At 44.1% G+C, this 21,721-nt stretch overlaps 1 protein-coding gene across 5 annotated transcripts; it reads left to right on the forward strand.

Moving 5' to 3' along the window:
- The first annotated feature begins 7,020 nt into the window (after window positions 1-7,020).
- On the forward strand, window positions 7,021-20,077 carry preb (prolactin regulatory element binding). 5 transcript variants are annotated; one of them, XM_030724679.1, is made up of 11 exons: window positions 7,117-7,132; window positions 7,205-7,289; window positions 10,105-10,267; window positions 11,362-11,557; window positions 13,128-13,381; window positions 13,733-13,813; window positions 15,673-15,800; window positions 15,913-16,086; window positions 18,125-18,197; window positions 18,271-18,430; window positions 18,509-20,077. In XM_030724679.1, exons 3-11 carry the CDS (start codon window positions 10,133-10,135, stop codon window positions 18,601-18,603), a joined length of 1,296 nt encoding a protein of 431 aa, XP_030580539.1. In that variant the 5' UTR covers window positions 7,117-7,132; window positions 7,205-7,289; window positions 10,105-10,132; the 3' UTR covers window positions 18,604-20,077. The 5 variants fall into 5 exon arrangements, with proteins under 5 accessions (XP_030580537.1, XP_030580542.1, XP_030580541.1 ...); XM_030724677.1 differs by lacking the exon at window positions 7,205-7,289 and having other exon boundaries at window positions 7,021-7,136; XM_030724682.1 differs by lacking the exon at window positions 7,205-7,289 and having other exon boundaries at window positions 7,021-7,136; window positions 13,131-13,381.
- Window positions 20,078-21,721: the final 1,644 nt, after the last annotated feature.

Consider the following 21,721-nt stretch of genomic DNA (forward strand, 5'->3'; position numbering starts at 1 on the left):
TTGCCATAGTTTTTATGGGTCTGCAGTTTGTATTTTCAGGTCCTAGTTTAGTCATTTGAGTCATGTTCTTAATTACTAGTTCCCCAGTGTTTCCCAGTGTTCCCCAGTGTTTTCCAGTGATTCCCAGTGTTTCTCTGTGATTCCCATTATGTTCCCCAGTTTTTTCCCAGTGTTCTCCAGTGTTCCCCAGTGATTCCCAGTGTTCCCCAGTTTTTTCCCAGTGTTTCCCAGTGTTCTTCATTGTTCCCCAGTGATTCCCAGTGTTTCCCAGTGTTCCCCAGTGTTCCCCAGTAATTCCCAGTGTTCCCCAGTGATTCCCAGTGTTCCCCAGTGTTTCCCAGTGTTCCCCAGTTTTTTCCCAGTGTTTCCCAGTGTTCTTCATTGTTCCCCAGTGATTCCCAGTGTTTCCCAGTGTTTCCCAGTGTTCCCCAGTAATTCCCAGTGTTCCCCAGTGATTCCCAGTGTTCCCCAGTGATTCCCAGTGTTCCCCAGTTTTTTCCCAGTGTTTCCCAGTGTTCTTCATTGTTCCCCAGTGATTCCCAGTGTTTCCCAGTGTTCCCCAGTAATTCCCAGTGTTCCCCAGTGATTCCCAGTGTTCCCCAGTGTTTCCCAGTGTTCCCCAGTGATTCCCAGTGTTTCCCAGTGTATCCCAGTGTTCCCCAGTGTTTCCCAGTGTTCCCCAGTGATTCCCAGTGTTTCCCAGTGTTCCCCATGAATTCCCAGTGTTTCCCAGTGTTCCCCAGTGATTCCCAGTGTTCCCCAGTGATTCCCAGTGTTTCCCAGTGTTTCCCAGTGTTCCCCAGTAATTCCCAGTGATTCCCAGTGTTCCCCAGTAATTCCCAGTGTTCTCCAGTGTTCCTTCGTGTTTCCCAGTATTCCCCAGTGATTCCCAGTGTTTCCCAGTGTTCCCCAGTGATTCCCAGTGTTCCCCAGTTTTTTCCCAGTGTTCCCCAGTGTTTCCCAGTGATTTCCAGTGTTTCCCAGTGTTCCCCAGTGATTCCAAGTGTTTCCCAGTGTTTCCCAGTGTTCCCCAGTGATTCCAAGTGTTTCCCAGTGTTCCTCAGTGTTCCCCAGTGTTTCCCAGTGTTCTCCAGTGTTTCCCCAGTGATTCCCAGTGTTTCCCAGTGTTCCCCAGTGATTCCAAGTGTTTCCCAGTGTTTCCCAGTGTTCCCCAGTGATTCCCAGTGTTTCTCTGTGATTCCCATTATGTTCCCCAGTAATTGGAACATAATGGTAGATATATATAATCCCCAGTAGATATACTATGCATGTAGGAGACCAGGTAGAAGGGAAGTGAGGCCAAGAGCACTGAAGGCGGATTCAAGGTGTTCTAGCATGGTGTAGCTAGGAAGAGAAATGGAGAGGGTGTAATCTTGAAGAACGGTGACGGAGGTGAAGAGAGTGTCAGCCAGGATCATGAGTCTGAAGCTGAAAATCGAAGCTGTGGTGTTGAATGTTGTCAGTGCGTATGCCCCACAGGTTGGATGTCAGAAGAGAGAGAGGCATTCTGAAGTAAGCTGCATGAAGTGGTAGAGAGTGTCCCCGGGGGGAGAAAGTGGTGACTGAGAGTGGATTTTGTGAAATAGATGGAAACGGCTGTGGTGAACACAGGGACAGGCAGGAACATAGATGCATAACAAAGTTTCACACTGGTCAACTGTATTTTATGCAGAAGGTGCAATCTGAAGGAGCTAGGAGACTATAAAGTGGTATCAGGGGAGACTGTAGCTAGGCAGCATCAGATGGTAGTCTGCAGAATGACTTTGGAAATTAAGAAGAGCATGACGGCAGAGCCAAAGATTAAAAAGTGGAAATGGAAGAAAGAAGATTGTTGCAGAGTTCAGGGAGGAGTTGAGCGAGGTTCTTGGTGTCAGGGAACAGTTACCAGATGACTGGAAAAGTACAATTGAAGTGGTGAGGGAACCTGCCAAGAAGGTGTTTGGTGCACCCTCCGTACTGAGTATAGCAAAGTATTCAAAGGCAGAGGTTAGCAAAAAAAAAGTGGGATAGCTGTAGCTATCCCACTGGCTGTAGCTCAGTAGGTAGAGCAGGTCACCTACTGATCGGAAGGTCAGTGGTTCAATTCCTGGCTACTGCAGGCTGCATGCCAATGTATCCTTGGGCAAGATACTTAACCCCAAGTTGCTCTCCGACCGTTCTGTCGGAGTATGAATGTGAGTGAATGTTAAATAATTAAAAGCACTTAGCTTAATTAATTAATCATGGAAGTGCTTGTATGAATGGGTGTGCATGGGTAAATGTAAAACTTGTTGTGTAAGCGCTTTGAGTGCTCATATCTGAGTAGAAAAGCGCTATATAAGAACTAGTCCATTTACCATTTACCATAGTTGTTGAGATGAAGAACGTAGACAGGAGTACTGGTGGGCTAAGCTTACAGCACAGAGAGAGGTGGCAAAGATAAAAGAAAAGGCTTAAAGTGAGTTGCATCTGAGGCTGGACACTATAAACTTGTATCGATTGTCAAGGTAGAGAGATCGAGCTGGAAAAACTGTGCAGCAGGTTAGGGTGATTAAGGATAGTGATGGAAAAGTACTAATGAGGAAAGAAAGTGCTGAGATGACGGAAAGAGTACTGAAGAGATGAATGAAGACGATGAGAAGAAGAGGAGGGCAGATGGAGGACAGCTAGTGAGGAAGTGCAGAGGACTAGTGTGAAGGCAGCTATAAAGGTGGTGGCATGGAGCTGTCTCAGACTGAGGGCAGTGGACTGTACAACACAATCCTGGAGAGTGAGAGGATGTCCAAGAAATGTGTACCAGTACTGATTTTTAAGAATAAGGGTGATGTGCAGAGCCACCCCCACCCTGAGAACAGGTGTGTGCAGGCTGCTAGGACATAAAGGAAGCTTCAGGTGGAGCAGCAGTCTTCAAAGGAAGGACACAGTTTTTAAGGGAGTAATTGCAGGTTAGAAACCAGTCTTTGTAACCTGGTGGCAACGTACTCATCACACGGGCCAGTTATTGACTCATTCCAAAGAACAGGTGTATCACGTCCTTTCTAATATCACCTGAGGGTTCACAGATAACTAGGTCTCTGACAAACAAACAGTTAGCTGACTCAGACCTGGCCAACAGTGAAACAAAAGAATTAACAGCATTAAACACCTTTTTGAAAGAGTCCAGTTCAAAAGCTGCATTAACTGTTTTAGGTTGTTTGGATGCAAACACAAAACAAGAAACAGAAATTTCAGTGTCAGAATCGTGACGAGAAGTGATATCCTGGTTTGAAGGGTTTATAGTTCTGGACTCAAAAGGTCATTCACTGTCTTATTGCTCGTTGGTTCAATAAAACAGTTCTTGTAGAGATGCTGCTTGCAGTTCAAAGTCTGTGGAGTAACATGAACACGATCAGAGCCAAAACAAGAGAGCAGCGTCCTCTCTATGTGGGAAAAAGTCAGAGCCAGCATCGGTGGACACAGGCCGGACAGACTGCACCAGCCGATGTGTGAAGTGCCAACAACAAATGCCAGGCTCCCCCTGGAAAGGGGAGGTCAGGGAAACTGATGCTGGAGTCCGGTCGTAGCTCATGAGCTCACGTGCTCGCCCTCGCTGCCGTGAGCCCCACTTCCTCATTCGTGGTGCGGGTTGTAGAGGAAGAGCGGAGCTAGCATGCAAAGTGGCAGAAGGATGAGACAGAGTGAAGCTGCCCAGCCTTATCCCCAGAGGCTCGGGCGGTGACAGGGCAGTTGTTGCACCGTGAGGCTGCCGTGGTGAGGCTGGTGCAGAGGTGGAGAGAGTGGCGAGCGATGACGCCGAGGTTCCTTTCCCCAGCCAGGACCTCCCAGGCTGAGACGAGCGCCCGGAAATGTGGCTCGCACTCTGGAGCGAGCCGTGGCTTCCACTTCACCATCTCCTGCAGGTAGACACAGATGACTCGCTGCCACCTGCGCCAGCCCGAGTCCGTGGGGTCCGTGTAATGGTCATGTCATTCTGTCATGGCTAGCTGTGTGGCAGGCAAGAGTGGACTCAAAATGCAGGACTCATCAGACAGAACCGAAATTCAAACATGGCTTTATTGAGCAAGACAGAACCATAGACGCAGCTACACTGGGGCTGGTTGGGTGCCAGAACTAAAATACAAAACTAAGGGAGCAGGAAGACACAGTGTGGATAAACATCAATGACAACACGACAAAGGACCAGGGAAAAGCACAGGGCTTAAATCCAAACACAGGATAACAAGAGGATCGGGAACAGGTGGAGAAACAGCTGGGAATAATTAAATACCAGGAAGTAAAACTAAACACGAGGCAGCTGGAAACAAGTTGGCATGGGACAGAGATGCAGACCTGTCTTAACACTGGGACTAAAACTAAATGCAAACACAAAATGCAAAAACAGAAAACAGAAAAGTATCCAAACTAAGACTCCAAACCATGAGCAAACGTGGAAACCCAACTATAACAGAACCTCAAAGGAAAGAACACCAAACGCTGGGCACAAATCCCAGGACCATGGCAGTCTGTGGAGAGGCTGTTTGGTTTCTCCAGTGTAGAGGCTTCCAGCACTCCTCACTGCACTGCATACACTATGTAGCTAAGCTTGTATTGGGGAAGTTTGTCCTTAGGATAAAGCAGTTTTTGTTTTAGGGTCTGAAGTATGCTGGGATGTCATGCTCAGAGAAAAATCTTCTGAGTTTCTCTGACAAGCTGCCACACAAGGGATGGTGATGTTTTTCCTCTTGTCATTCTTATTCTCTCTAGTGTAGTCTGACCTTCATTCCTGTGCACCTTGGCTGATTTGATGAAAGCCCAGTTGGGGTAACCACATGTTCTGAGGGCTTTCTTCACATGTGTGTGTTCCTTTTGTTTCCCTTCTGCCTCAGAGGGAACACTTTCTGCCCGGTGTTGCAGGGTCCTGATCACCCCATGTTAGTGTTCCAGTGGGTGGTGGGAGTCAAAGGTCTGTGTGTGTGGGCTTTGTTGTATTTGAAATATGTGGTAGTGAGGCAGAGGTCTAACAGTGTGCAAATGTGTTTGGGGTAAAGCTGGTTCAGTTGTGTGAGCAGCTGACTTGCTGTAGTCGTCTCCACTGCCTTGGTTGCAGGTATTTAAGTTAAGTGTGAAACCACATCAAAGGACAGCAGTTTCATCTGGATTCAGCGTGAGTTTGTGGACCTTGTTGGAGAAGTCCGTGGAGTTTTCAGGATCTGAGATAAGATGGTGATCATGAACCACCTCCAAACCACCAACTTGTTGAAATTTTAGTGCACTGAATAAGAAAAGAGTGTACTGCCAGAGCAGTCTGTAGAAAATGTATTCTTGCAAGAATGAATTGGGTCAATACAGATCACACAGCGATGCAATGAGGAATTCAGAGAAAGGACACAGACCTTACTTCTACAAAATCCAGCCATCCTATAGAGGTCACACAGTTCAGAGAGATACATGCAGCAGTTTGGACTGTTAGGGAGGTCCCGCATACCTGCATCTCCACTAAGTGCAGGGTCAAGAGGTCAAACACAACATAAAGCATGAGAGAGAGAAAAAGCTGAATTCTTGGAGATAACAAACTAATCCTCACCAAACTGAAGGGGCCTTTTGGATGAAAGCTGAAGCATCTTTAAAGAAACAATCTCCTTCTTTGAAATTTCTGGGGTTGATGAAATGGTTACATGGACCATACACATTCACAATGTAGGGACAAATGTAAGAAAGTGTTAAACATAATATAAGACTGGAAGTGACTGAGGAGCAGATGGGACTTTCAGTGTGTATTGTTTAGCATAGCAGCAGATCTGTTCAGAAGTTCAACTATAATCAGTATCAGGCTCCAGCACTGCCTGATACTGCACAGCTGCATTAATAAAACAATCAGCATTACAAGTAGAGATGGGAGAAATGATCAGAACAGAATAGCTGTCAATCAACTACAGGGGCAATGACCAGCCAACACAAAACACGTCAAAACAGGTGTGTGTGTGTGTGTGTGTGTGTGTGTGTGGCGGGGGGGCAGAGAAAGTGCTTTGGGCTGTGAATCAGATAGCAACACATCTTTAGCATAAGTTCACATGGAATGTAAATTTCATTATATGTTTACATATAATAATAAATAAAGTCTTCTTCTTAAACATAAGTCGAACAGAAATACAGCTACGAACATTTTCTGATGATACAGTCAATTTTGCATTCTTGGAAAAGAAGAACAAAGATAGGGATTGTCTTTATACTCAGTACAGGCACTCATGAGTCAGCATTACAATTATGCCCAAATCTATACAGATGCATCAATGCAAAAATCAAATTGGCATAGAAGTCATTGTTCCATATTGTTCATATCAAAGCTGTTGAAAGGATTGGTGATGGACTGTCACTACACACAGGAGACATGCTTGTAATACTGTTCAGCTGTTTGAAGATTGATATTGTTCAGACTCAGGTTCATCACTGGCTGATTCACAGCACAGTTATTCAGACAGCAGACCATAGATTCTGAATATGATGGCGCAATCACCTTTTTATGGATTCCAGTGCATTATGTGGTAAAGGAAACAAAATGGCAGATAAGGTTGCAAAATAAGCCACAAAAAGTAAAACAGAAATTAAAAACATAATAAATCAGAAAATGAAAAAGCTGGCAAAAACAACAATGGAACCAAGAAAGGAGAAGTCAAAGGTTTTACAGGAGGAACCACAGGAAGGAACAGGAGAGAGGAGATGATCATATCACGACTGAGATTTGGACACGCTGCTTTAAACATTATTCATAACAGGGAAACGTGATTCAGGGAACTGTGACCGCTGTGTAGGAGAGGAAGAACATGTTGGATGACACTGTCAGAAATATAAGGCTGAAAGAAGCCAACGTGGTCAAGAATCTCAGCAGAATGAAGCTGGATATTATTTATATACTGCACAAAAATATTTCAATACGTGAAAGTTATCAGGTAATATTCAATTATCCAAGACAGACTCATTTGTTTGACGGGATTTGAGGGTTTTGGTCCACACTCCATACCGGCTGGTGGAGGTAATGCGCCATTCACTGTTTTCAGCCGCCGCTAAAAATGAAGAAGAAGAAGAAGAAGAAGAAGAAGAAGAAGAAGAAGAAGAAGAAGAAGAAGAAGAAGAAGAAGGCCTACGTCAGAACGCCGCGGAAGCTGCTGACGTGTGTGTAGGTAAAGTATCTGTGGATATATCTTCAGCTCTTATTGCTTAGCTCTTCATTGTTATAAACCTTTGTCAGTGACAGTTCAAAATGAAACGACGACATTTAGCTGTTATCTCAGTGCTATAACAAGAAGCCAGCATAAAGCGGACCGTCGGTACAGGTAGGAGGCTCACATTTAAATGACTGACAGGCTAGCCGACAGGAGAGCCGAAGTGCTAACTGTAGCAAACACAGCCGAACAACATTTCTGTCACGTTTCTGCATTCAGCACGGCGGAGGTGGCTCCTCGTTTCTCTATTGTAGCACTGCACTTTTTAGTTTATATTTTATTTTGTGTGTTTATTTATACACCTCTATATAAGTCTTATAGTCTTCACAGTCACTTTTATATGGTTTATAGTCTACTTTTATTCTATTTATTTAAGTGTTTGTGTGCAATATTGCTTTTGGTTATCTGCGAAGTACTGAGGGGCCTGGGCCTGAGAATCCCTTGCCAGTAGTGGTGTGCCATTGTTACCTGTGTATGACAGTAATAAACTGAACTAAACTTTTCAGGGTCCTTTTTAGCTCGGCTGTTTCGATTAAAAGGTCGAGCTGCTCCACAAAAGCTTTAACATGGGCCATAACTTGAGAACGATGTGACCTAGCATGTTCAAATTCACACCATAGCAGCATACTGTTCAAACTAGACCCATCAAACACACCTATTCACTGACCTTACTACAAGCACCTTCATCCCAAAACAGCAGAGCAGTGCTCTTGTTAAATTTTAATGTATCAGCCTTTATTAATGCCAATATCAATAGCTCTGCAAATGCTTAATTAATGGGTAATAGCAGCCAGCATGCTCTGCGAAATTCCTCCACAATCAGAAGTCATACAGACAATGGTTACTTCAAGGTATTGCTGCTAAACGTGGTTCTATGAGCTGTACTGAAGCATGGCGTGCACTTTCTACACAGACTGCTTCTGCAGCTGTTATGTGTTGTTCATCTGTATTTAAATGATCTTAGAACCTGGTAAGGACCAGGTGACTTTTTCTTTTAAAAAAATATGCTCTGATACATAAAGTATTGTGTGTAGTTGAGTACACGCAAGCATGATACAGGTGTCCCTGTCTGCAAACTCAGCTAGGATTTGAATACAGGCAGGGTTTATATTAATATATATCTTTTAATATAGATTTGGGACTGTGTTAAAAAAGGGTGGATCCCCTATTGCTTTAATATTCTTGAGATTTGGAAAATGTACTTTCCTCCCCAACCTCCTCCTATCAAGCTGAACAAGATTGCTGTTACATAAAGGGCATAACTTTGAGTAAGGTGGCCGTGGCAGGTAGGCAGGAGGGGGCCCATGACTGTCAGAAAGGGCCCTTCTGCCTCGTATGGCATGCAGATATTTGCTGTGTTCCGTTAAAGCGGACAGATTATAATAGTTCTACGACATGTTTAAGTCGTGGTTCTATCTTGTTACTTAAAGCCAAGTTTATGGATGTCATAAGAATTGAAAAGTTTTTTATGGTGGGGGGGGCTTATACTTCCTGACATTGCGCTGTCATTTGTGGAAACTGTGAGTGAACCTGTTGACGTAAGATATGCAACAATTAGTTTATTTGGCGAGTATTTTGAAGAGTAGTTTGTCAGTAGAGCAACGTTATAAATTATGTTTAGCAATCCCAGCACCATCAGGAGAAGGTGGGGTTACACCATGGACAGGTCAGCAGTCCATCGCATGGCCAGCACACACTCACACACACATTCACACCTACAGGCAATTTAGAGTGACCTAACCTAACATGCATGTCTTTGGACTGTGGGAGGAAACCAGAGTACCGGGAAGAAACCCACACAACCACGGGGAGAACATGCAAACTCCACACTGAGAGGACGGACCCGGATCTTCTTGCTGTGAGGGAAGATGATCCTCGCCTGGGAATTAAATCTAAGGCGGTAGACTGTGAGGCTGGCCATCTCTGAGTTTCTTCCCCTGGCGCAGTGTGTTCACTCATTTCCAGTTTTAGGTGCGTTGTTTAGGCAGCTATGCTAGTGCACAGTATGGGCACTCTCAGTGTGCACATGCAGCAGCCTATACTAAAGCGTGAAGTAGTGAACATGTGGAGTCGAGGCGTTTTGATTGTTGTTTTTCCCCAGTCGTTAGCATACTCGCATCGTTAACACAGCAATTAAGATATCATCGTAGACGATATATATGGCACACCACTAATGTATGGTATATCTTGAAGCTGGTCTACTGGAAATGAGTCCGTCTGGGAGGATCTGTGGTTAATGGGCGTCTCATTTGTTCCATGCTCACAGACATTAGAGTTGTCGTTGTTAATTTAGCGAGGCTCAGTGTGCTTTGGTCTTGTGTTAGCTTAGTTGAAGAAGAAGGTGTGAGTTTATAATGTGAGAGTAGATAACTGTGACCTTTCTCCTGACCTCTAACTGTGGGTGCTGTCCATTGGCACTGATCAAATGCTGGAATTATCTATTGATATTATTGATTATTGCTGTACATTATTTTTGTATTTACTCTGTGTGTGTGTGAGAGAGAGCGAGAGTGTCATTGCTGTGTTTTGCACTGGTACAACATGGCAGCAAGATCCCAAACAGTATCAGCTCCAGGGCCTGTCACAGAGCTGTTATGCCTGTGATGAAGGGGTTTCCAAACCATTGTAACCATTGCTTAGACAGTGTCATGCACTGGAAGGGACTGCTCACATGGTTGTGTAACTTTTGAGCATATTTCTTAAGTAATTTGGGGAAATGTTCCAGAATATGTTTGACCACATTTGGAATGGTTATGGTTGAAACTGCAACTAATCTACTGTTTAATGACAGTTTAATGTCAGTAGTGTCTATTAAAGTTCAGTGCACTGCAGTGCATGTATGAGAGCAGCTTTAGAGGCTGGTGTCAGGGCATAGTACCCTCACTGCACCTCCAGCAGAGGGATAAACTTGCACCTCTTTCCACAGGTGGGGCTCAGCGGTTTTATGAAGAACAATGGGGAAGAAGAAGGTGCCAGATTTGTACAGAGCCCCCTTTCCCTTATACTCTGTAAAAGTGGACCCTGACACAGGGCTGGTGATCATAGCGGGAGGAGGGGGGGCCTCCAACACGGGCATAAAGAATGCTGTGGTAAGTACTGAAGATAGGTGTTACTTCTAAAGTACTTTTAAAGTACTCCTAAAGTTTAAAATCACGCACACACTGCAGTGACATGGCAACGACAGACCATAGTAGGTGAACAAGATTTGGCAACTTCGAGCAATTAGGGGTGAAAAAAGTGCCGGCAAAGTGGGTGGGACAAATCACTTCCAGTGTGTGCGTGGCTTTAAGCACTAAAGGGCATGATCCTTTAAAATATATGAAGTGAAGTAAAGAATAATTTCCACCCCACATTTGTTCTTCCTGCCAAACAGATGCTAACCAGCCAGTGGTGCTGGGTGGAGTTATTTGTTTACATTTGGGTGCACGTCTCCAGCTGCTGGCATCTCCTTATTTGTAGTCAACAGTGGCTTTTGTTGACTAAGTGAAACAACTTTGTCTCCACCTTCAGCAGGAAAAGGTTTCGTACATATTTTACAGAGCACTGTGCTTTGCTCCTGCTTGTTGAAGTAGCTCGTTACTAAATCCTCATCGAAGGGTGACGCAGCTCTGGCTGTCAGGCATCACAATGTGGCCAGTGTAGCATCACAATATATCATTAATGTCCCATTGTGACACTGTTGTGTCACATAACATTTTATACTAGTATTATAATGGACGATATGATATGGCAGAGCCATAGTACTTGTTTTCAGCATTCCTCTTTTAGATGCAGTCTCTCTCAGCATACTGTAATATCTGCTACAGGACTCACTGGCCCAGTTCCAGTCAGAGCCTTCACACTTCCAGCTTGTTTCCGAGTTCCACCACATGAACTATAACTGCAGAGCAGCTAGCATTAAGTGACAGTGGGTTATAAAGCCAGACAGTCTGCTCCAGTGCAGGCTTATTAGTGAAGATGCAGCACCTGCTCGTGTACCATACGGGGAAACCAGCTTTTTGACGCAGCACCGATCCATTTATTTATTTATGATTGATCACTGGCACTTAATCAGTGGAGTATGCGTTTTTCAAAAATACTATTCTGAGTCTGCTTTGTGTTAGTGTCCTAATTGATGTGCGGCTTGCAGCCATTGTCTGCATACATAGACCCACTGCAGCAGACTAATGTTTGTGTTTTACAGCACTTCCTGGATCTGCAGCTTGTTGGAGAACACCAGCACAGTGCCAGCCTCCTTCACTCTCATGAGACTGCCACGCGTGCTACCATGAACATGGCTGTAGGTAAAGGTGTGATTGCTGCAGGGCAGGATGGGACCTGTTGTCTGATGCGGTTTAAACACAGCACACAGAAAGAAGGCAAAGGTGCTCATAAAGATGGTGAGGCACACGGCTACAACCTAAATATGCTCTAGTTGCACTTCTTTAATGCCCCTCTGATTTAATTGGTTGACTTAGTTTTTGTTTTGTTTTAAATATAAAAATAGGTGAATACAGTGACATCAGCATCTCACAGAAAACCCTTTAGAGATCTACCAGTTGAACAAAAAATAAAAATCAGTGATTAAGATGATGGAAGAAGCTTATCTAACTGTCTCTGGATGATCTTCCTTCAGTGAGTCTAAAGTCAGTCATCACACAGTATTGTGAAACTGGCTGTCAGGGAGCTTGGGTAATAAGCAAAGCATATTCAGCCCAAGTTACATGTAACAACATCAGAGCTATTTGAAGTGTCTAAGATTACATTAAGTAAAATGAGGCAACATTATTGATGATGTCTGTGACCCCTGGATTACTGCAGCTCCATCAGTGAGTCATTTACTGGTCTCTGTCATGTGTAGCGTTAATGCCTTTCTAGAGTTCACATTAGGATCACTTGTTACTGTAATTGCCATCACGTGCTGTTACAGTATATCTCACAGAGACATCAGGAGATTTGCTGAGCATCCTAACATCTCAGTCTGTGTCCTGTCAACAGAATGGTAAAATTTTAAATAAATGCTCTGTCTCCACCATGTTAGTGTCTTTAAAGCTAAAGGCATTCATGTTTCAGGACATGGGCTAATCATTATGTTTGTATCGAATTAGGAGAATTGTGTAGTTTTGATTGTTACCGATTTCTGGAAATCATATCCAAAAAAAAAAAAGTCTGAAACGATGTCAGTGTAAATCTGAGGTTTTGGATTAGAGGAATAAACCCAAAGCTGGTTTTATAAAACCTCGGCCGTTATTTATATGAACATCTGCTACACTTGTGGCACCAACAGTGGTGCCCCATTGCACAAGGCTTTTTAAGCAGGAGCCAGCAGCACGGGCTGAATGGACCTTTAAAGTAGGCTTCATCTCTTGGTTTTTTCTTGTCTAGCCTTCCTGCCCTTACATTCCAACCAGTCTAATAATTAGCTAATAGTTTGTTGATAACTGATTCTGGATCAATTAATCTTGTTTCAGTTATGTTCACCATTTGATGTCACCTGTGGCCCGCTGAATTGACTGGACACTGGAGTTTAGACAGGCACGTTTCTGTGTATGTAAGATCATAACAGCATTTCTGCTATACTTGATACTCGGCCTTTTTTGGAGAACGGGTAAGATGAAGACAGATCAGTTACCTGATCACCAAACCGCAGTTGCAGCACTTAGAGCATGAAGAAAAGGGTTCTCTATTCTGATGAGACGAAAACTGAACGCTTCCAGTGCCGAGGTGAACACCAGGCGCTGGAATAACAGTCCCTACAGCGGGGGTGTCACTGTTACAAGCCTAGAATTCAGCTCCACAGGACGCCTCTGTAGAAACTTCAAGCTGCCACTTATTTTGTATTATTTCGTGTGGACTGACTGAAAACAGTTTCATGCATTTAAAATTTGTTCTACTCTGAATTCACTGTACACAGTCTGTGTGCCACATTTGGTGGTCCTTGTAGTCCAGTAAAAAGCGTCCTTTGTGTAGCAGGGAACAGCATGCGGCAAAGCAATGCCAGGCTGCGAGCTGGGAAAGGAGACAAAGCTGGACAGGATGGAGTTACAACATCTGGTGACACGTCAGCTACAAAGAATGAGACACCCCACATCTCAGTGACTGGTTTGGCTGAAGTGCAGTCAGACCTGAACCCTCAGGATCCACTTCAGAAAGTGGTCAGGTTCAGTCCTGACCACAGCCTGCTGCTCACTGGAGGCACTGATGGACACATTCGAGTGTGGGAGGTAAAGATGGTCTAGCATTTCACTTTGAGAGCAGATGAACTGCATGTTTGAGTGCTTGCTGTCAGACATGTACTGTGTTAACCTACTACGCTCAAAAGCAGCATATCAAGGTGTGATAGAGGCTGGTGACTTTGTCCTGCTTAGAGCTGTGTAAAGCTCGAGCTACAGGCAGGTGAGTTAGCTCTGTGATATGTTCATTTGGTTTAGTCCTGCAGCTGCAGTAATTCCAAATCTCAGCAATAAAGAAAAGCAAAGAATCATGGGTAATAACCAAAGCAATGTTAGTCTTTTGTCTGTTGTGGCTTACAGGTGTATCTAGTTAAATGCATGCACTGATTTGTTCCCTTTCAGTTTCCTTCCCTAAAGAAGAAGTTTGACTTCAGGGCACATGAAGGGGAGATTGAAGACTTGGATATGAGTCCAGGGAACAAGGTAACCCACGGACACCTCTGTGAGCATGTTTAATTCAGGCTGGATACTTGATTAGGTACACCTGTTCAGTTGTCTGTTAACACAAATATCCAATCAGCCAATCACGTGGCAGCAACTGAGCACATTTAGGTATGTATAGATGGTCAAGATGAGCTGCTAATGTTCAAACATCAGAATGGGGAAGAAAAGTCATTTAAGTGACTTTGAACTAAATGGACTAGTTCTTATATAGCGCTTTTCTACTCAGTATGAGCACTCAAAGCGCTTATACAACCTGTTTGCATTCACCCATGCACTCCCATTCATACAAGCACTTCCATTTTTACGAAGCTAAGTGCTTTTAATTACCTAACATTCACACGCATTCATACTCCGACAGAATGGTCGGAGAGCAACTTGGGGTTAAGTATCTTGCCCAAGGATACATTGGCATGTAGCCCGGAGTAGCCAGGATTCGAACCGCTGACCTTCCGATCAGTAGGTGACCTGCTCTACCTACTGAGCTACAGCCACCCCAACTAGGGCTGTAGTATACTCTTAGCCCTGAATGCTGCAGCCTTGAGTCTTTGCGGGGCTACAACCTAACCTACGTAAGTGGCCAGCGACGTTGCCGGCACTTTCGCTCATGCAGCTGTATTATGTGTTAATTACCAGTAATTATAGAGCAGGAAATCTGCACCGTAACCTGACCTGCACCTCCAAAGAAATATCAAATAACGGCTGTTATGTCCCTGCCAATCACGGGATGATTAGTGAGGGACGGCAGGGAGATGTTCCTACCAGTATTCACTCCGCAGGTGTAATTAGCACTGGACTCTGATTGCCCCGCCCCCCCAAAACTGATCGGACTGACGTCCCTGCCGATGTTAAGACCAAACCTTTGAATTCATGTGCAGGATCTGTCGGGACGCTGTGGCACTGAAATGTGAGCAAATTTATTTGGTCAAAATAACTTGGTCCAATTTCTTCCTGGTATTAATAGTTGTGATAGCTGGCATTACCTTTCTATCTATTTATTATTTGTGTTTCATTTATAATGTATTTATTTATATTGCAATTTATTTATATATTTTATTGATATATTCTGTATTTTATTTTAAATTTTGTTTAGATTTCAAAGTATTCACTGTATAAGTGTGTTTACAAAGTCAGTGAGTAATCATGCTAAATAATGGTGATTATGATTTTTTCCATAATCGAGCAGCCGTACTCTGGTGCCAGGATTCGAGAATGGCCCAAACTTCTAAATGCTGGTTATGTTTTTGGATCAAATTTTCAAGGAAATCCATCACTTATATTTTGATGAGAGTGAAGACGAGCTTCTAGCCAGGCCGGTGCTGTCGGTGACCGGGGGGGAGGGAGGGGGCCCCTTGGGATTGTCTGTTTTTTAAGTGGCCCGCTGCACTCTTGACTTTGGGACCCACTGTTTGTTGTGGGGTCTTTACCTTACAGTATAAATCGTCTCGTAATTTGATGCTGTATAAATAAAATGGAATTGAAATGGTGTCCAAACTGGCTTCTTGATGATGACAGTGAGTTCATTTTACTTAAACAGCCTCCTTAGTCACCAGATTTCTACAGATTTGTGTCCCTTTGGGGCCTTTGGGACACGGTAAATGGCAGCTTTGCATCATGGGAGTGCAGGTGACAGCTCTGCAGCAGCTGCATGATGCTGTCATGTCAATTTGGACCAAAATCTCAGAGGAACGTTTCCAGCACCTTGTTGAATCTGTGTACAAGGAATTAAAGCAGTTGTTAAGGCAAACAGGGGTCCAGCCCTGTACTAGCACAGTGTAACTAAGTGGCCGGTGAGTGTAGGTTGGTTCATCAGTAATATTCTGTGTGTTGTTGTCATATAGCACCTGGTGACTGTTGGGCGGGACTTTGCCTGCAGTGTATGGAGTGGCAACCAGTTTGCTATGAGCCTGAACTGGCATGAAACCATGCCTCAGATAGCTGAAAAGACCTATCGATATTTGGCTTGCAGGTAAACCAAAATACTGCCTGTTCTTCAGTCAATGAGCCACCTAGTTTTTCACCCGTGTTTCCATCAGGCTGATGTCACGGTGCGTACACGGCTGTCTGTTCATCTGTTTCAGGTTTGGAAGGGTTGAAGACCAGAGAGATGCCCTGAGACTTTACACCGTGCAGATCCCACATAAACGACAAAGGAAACCCCCTCCTTGCTACCTCACCAAGTGGGACGGCAAGAGCTTGCTGCCCATGCTGACAGCTCCCTGTGGCGCTGAGGTCATCTCCAGTCTGGCTGTCAGGTAACAGCTTCACAAAACAGGCTACAAGTCAGAATGCTGCCACGTGTACTCAAAGGTTATTTTAATTTTAAAGACAATTTATTACACTGTTATAGGCTGGATCAGCTGGACTGAGACTCAGTAGACCAATAAATACTTTTCATCCTGCGTTTGCTGTTTGAGTATGATTTCATCAACATGAGTGACCACACTGTGAAGAAAAAACTGCTCTTTCTGCTGCATCAGGGATTAGCTTTGTTCCTGTGCCCTTAACATCATGTCCTGCCTCGTTCTTTACCAGCGAGTAAGCCTGCAGTCAGGGCATCGATACGGGACCTCTACAGTCTGGCACCGGGGATGTTGGCAGTTCCTTGGGGCCTGTGGTTTGTGTGGTGGTGCCTCTGGGTGGGTTCTTATAACGGCACAGACGATCAGATTGTGGAGGCTGTATCAGCATGACTGTGACACGACCCCAACCCAAACTCTTTTTGTTCAGACTCCAGTGTTTCTGAGTAGAGAGCCCACTCTCAACAACGTAACGATCCGTTCGGGTCACGTTTGTCATTATCAGGTATAAAGAATCGAGAGAAGCTTCAGGGAAAATAAAAAAAAGGAAAAAGTTTTAACAATGGTCTGAACCTGAAGAAGGCATTGACAGCCACCTGTGCAGAGGCTGCGTGTATATTTATAACAAAAATAAAGCAAATATGAGGATCAATATTACAACAATAATACAGTGATATAGTTCTAACCCTCTGTACCCCGTTGTAGTCGCTGCAGCCGACGTGTTTCTGCTACTGTTTGTGTATAAAAAGGTGCCTGTACACACTTTAACATTTTAATAAGATCAACACTTATAAAGAAATCAGGACTCAAAAATGAATGAGTCAGTTCTGCCCGACGACAGCGAGACTGAGGCGAGTGGTTGAGGATTTCCAGGACTCCTCCTTTAGTAACCTCTGCTGTGTTTGCAGTTAGCCGTAGATGACTGGACCGTTTTTCCAGGCAGATCTCATGTTGTCAACAACTTGGAATAAACTCTCATACGATGTGAGAATCAAACTGTTTATCAGAGGCAAAGTGTGGTTTGTAGGACACTCCAGCCTAATGTTAGCTGGTACACAGCCTATAACCAGCTGTTCAGCAGCTCCTGTCAGCTGTCTGGGGTCACAGCTCTGGATAAATAAGCATGTTTGTGTTTGATGCTGGAAGAGAAATGAGCAAACACCCATTCTGATCCTCATTGTTCTCCATTTATCATGAGCTCAGGTTATCACTGTCCACACTGAGTCAGTGCCTCACAGCATTGATGCTCACCTCTTTGTTGGTAGATCGATGGTGGTCATTCTCGCAGACATTCAGGAAGCACGCTGAGCCTGACGCCACACAACAGCCACACAAATACAAATGGCTGCCTCAGAAGTCACGTGACTTGTCGGGGCCACGTCGAAGTGCAAGTTGCTCAGTTTCCCTTCTCTCTGGTCTGTTTTCATAGCTATCTGTTAGGCTTCTGTAAGAAGCTATCTATTAGGCTCCAGCAGCTGTAAGACTTTATAACCATCACTGCTCCCAACAAAAACCACAATAACCTACACAATGTAGGATAATATATAATATACTGTAAATAGTCCGGCCTGTTAAGGTTCAACACACAGGCACATCATGTACATTGTATATAGTGTTATTATTATTAGTAGTATTAAGGTTAATATTGTTTGTTGATTTTATATATATTCTTTTCTTAATAGTGTGAATTATTATATCTTTATTTATATTTATAATAACTGCGGCTGCTGTTACACCCAAATTTCCCCTCTGTGGGACAATAAAGGCTGTTTCTTCTTCTTCTTCTTCTTCTTCTTCATCTTTATTAATCTGCATTACTGAACTGGAGCTCCCAACAAGACCCCCCCCCCCCCCCCTCCTTTAATGCTAAAGTCAAGGTCTCAGTCACAAACCTTTGGAGTGAAGTCATGGTGGCTATGCACATGTTTCCTCATCAGTGGTTCTCTGTGTGATGTGTTTGGTTTGTAAAGGGATTTTTCCTTGTGTTTGATAGTGACTCTGGAACATATCTTGGTCTTGGAACTGTGACGGGATCAGTAGCGATCTACATAGCATTTTCCCTACAGGTAACACGCTTACACGCACATAAATCTAACAAGCAGCCACATTATAAGCTTCTGATTTGGTGTTTGTGTGTAGAGGCTGTATTATGTGCAGGAATCTCATGGCATCGTGGTGACAGATCTGGCCTTCCTGCCTGACGTCGTGAAAGGCAAGAAGATCAAGAAGAATAATGAAGCGGCCATGCTGAGCGTAGGTGTGGACAGCCGCTGCCAGATGCACACTGTCGCAAAAAGAAGTGAGTCCAGCATCATCAGTCACTGAACATGTCTCATGATCTCAGAACCTGTGACCATGGCCTCTGTACTCTCTCTAGGATACTTCCCTGTCTGGCTGGTGCTGTTCTTCTGTGGCCTCATGGTGGTGGGAGTCATTCTCCTCCTACAGCACCTCTTTCCAGGGTTTATTTAAATCATGCACATTTTGCCACAGTTGAGGATTTAATTGAACATGGATGGACCTTTACATGTGTGTGCACCAGGCTTCAAATGTCCCAGTACTGCACCACTGCTAAACCCAGTGGACCCAAACCTGGACAGAGTTAAAGGTGTCGTGTTGATGATTGTTCAAAAGCTGGGGATTTTCATTGGCATATTTTCTGAGTATTGTAAAATATATAAAAGGTTTCACACATAATGTCTTTTTAAATATTCATGTTAAATTAGTCGCTGTCTTTGAGTAACTGTTTTTATCCATTGGTTAGCAGCAGAGGTTCCAGTCCTCTGTTGGAGCGGGTTATATGATGCTCTTCCACCGAATGCAGACATCAGGCAATGACCTCTGATTTCCTGTGCCGGGGGGGGGGTGTTGTTAGGAGAATAGTGAGTCAGGGTTCATGAACCCCAGCCAACTTTAAAATTTCTGACTGCAGATGTAGAAAATAAGAGTAAATAAAATCTGATTCCCATACTTCCTTACTGCATTCATTACTGTGAAAGAATAAATAAAGTATGAGTAGGAGAGGCTGCCACAGAAATGGGTTTGCTGTCTCTTTGTGCTCCATAACACTGACTGATGGATTTTACAGCATGTATTAAAAACCCGAAGGAACTGATGTGTTGGGGGGGGGGCTGATAAGACAGGATCTTATCCCGCAGTGGGATAAAGTGCAACAAAAAAAACATTACAAAATAAAATATAGAAAAATATTGGCACATGATGTGGTGCATGTCTGTGTTAGTCTGATGGCTATGGGCAGAAAGGATTTACTGGAGACGAGCTGAAGCAGCCGCTCAGGGACAGTGTGGTGCAGGGGGTGGGAGGGGTTGACCATTTTGGAGGTCAGCTTGGCTAGCATCCTTCTGTCCACTACCTCCTTAATGGAGTCCAGTGGGCAGTCTAGGACAGAGATGGCTCTCTTACCTTGTCTTAAACTTGTGTATATGGTTTAACTTGTTTTACTTTTGTGTAACCAGGTTGTTGTGTTGCAGATTTTCTGCCCAGGCCCGTCTTGCAAATGAGATCTGGATCTCAATGGGGTTTTTACCTGGTTAAATAAAGGAATTAATTAATAAAACAATAACCAGTTTGTTCAGTCTCTGTCCCTGCTGCCCCCTCCCAGCACACTGCAGAAGCCACCACAGTGTCATAAAGAAGTAGAGCCTTGCACACACTGAAGGACCTCGGTCTCCTCAGCAGGTGAGGAGAACACCCAGGTACCTAAACGAGTCCACTGTCTGTCCCTGACTAAGCCCCAGATGTTCACCGGTGTGTGGGAGGAAGCTTTCCTTTGGAAATCACAAGCTCCTTGGTCTTGCTGGTATTCAGGATCAGGTGGTTCTGATGACACCATTTCACAAAGTCAGAGATGTGTGCACTCAATTATTAATGAAGTGGAAGAGTTACCATGTTATGGAAATCTGAAATAAATTGATCTTCATAAACAGATTGTCTTTGGGAGGTTTTAATCTGCCTGGGTCAGTGGGTCAAATAGCAATCCAGAGCACAGCAGCAGTCAGCATGGCATTAGACAAAGAAGATTAACAAGCATAGAGTCATTTATAGGAACAAGTTGTCTGACTCCATGGTTACAGAATACAATCTGTGCAAAGTAAAACGTACAGACCAGCGTATATTTACTGCAGGATTACATTAACATGATACTACAGAGCCTGACATCTATCCACAAGAACAGGATAACAAAATCCTAAAGATTTCCATCACCAGGTCAACCTCTGAGAAAATCCAGATGTGGAAGATGTGAAATCAAGACGCTGGTTAACTATTTTTGTAATATTTCTAATTCTCTAATCAATAACATGTCCATCAGCATCATCATGTCTGGGACATAGGTCCAGCAGGCAGTTCCAACAATCAAGCATTCACCCCCTGAAGATGCACTATATGGTCAAAACTATTCACTCGTCTGAACCTGAGTAACATCCATCCTTAATCCAGAGGCTTTAATATGATGTGGGCCCACCCTCTGCAGCTACAACAGCTTCAGCTCTTCTGGGAAGGCTTTCCACAGGTTTAGGAGTGTTTATGGGAATTTCTGACCATTCTTCCAGAAGCACATCTGTGAGGTCAGACACTGATGTTGGAGAGAAGGCCTGGCTCACAGTCTCCTCTCTAATCCATCCCAAAGGTGTTCTATCAGGCTGAGGTCAGGACTCTGTGCAGGCCAGTCAAGTTCTTCCACACCAAACTGGCTCATCCATGTCTTTATGGAGCTGCTTTGTGCACTGGTGTGCAGTCATGTTTAGGGTTTAATATTTTTCCCGAAAATGACATGAATCAAATCCCGGGAAATGACGAGCCATTTCCCGGGAATCCCGGGAAAAAGTTTATTTATTTATTTATTTTAATTAGGCCTTCTGTAGCCTGTGTCGGCCTTAACCTATTCTGATATTGTAGAGGTAGCTTTCCAGCTATGTCCTGTTATGCCCAGTAGGGGGCAACGTCGGCTTGATTAACGCAATAAAACCTACATCTGGACATTGGAGTGCTCGAGCTATGCGGTGTTGTATCGTTCCTCAACACTCCCTTAACAAATATAATTCGAATATTCCTCCACTGTACATGGAATTATACCAAGCTATTTTACAACTGCTGGTGCAAAACAATACGGTTCATCTCCACAGCATTGATAAAGGCTGAAGCCTTAAACGGAGGCTGAACGTGCCTGAAATGAAGAGTAATGCTTTTCGCATTAAACGAACCCTTCTCTCAATATTTCCTTAAATTTAACTTTCTGAAGCTTTCTTTTCTTTCTGAAAGTCAAATCGACGCGCGCGACTTTTTTCCCGGTTTCCCGTCTAACGTTTCCCGGGAAACGGGAAATGGTTCTGATCGCATTTCCCGGGAATCCCGGATCCCGGGATTAAACCCTAGTCATGTTGGAACAGGAAGGGGCCATCCCCAAACTGTTCCCACAGAGTTGGAGCATCAAAATGTCCCAAATATCTTGGTCTGCTGAAGCATTAAGAGTTCCTTTAACTGGAACTAAGGGGCCGAGCCCAACTCCTGAAAAACACCCCCACACCATAACCCCCCCCTCCACCAAACTTTACACAGTGCAGTCAGACAG

The sequence above is a fragment of the Archocentrus centrarchus genome, unplaced genomic scaffold (assembly GCF_007364275.1).
Source record: "Archocentrus centrarchus isolate MPI-CPG fArcCen1 unplaced genomic scaffold, fArcCen1 scaffold_40_ctg1, whole genome shotgun sequence".
Lineage (NCBI taxonomy): Eukaryota > Metazoa > Chordata > Actinopteri > Cichliformes > Cichlidae > Archocentrus > Archocentrus centrarchus.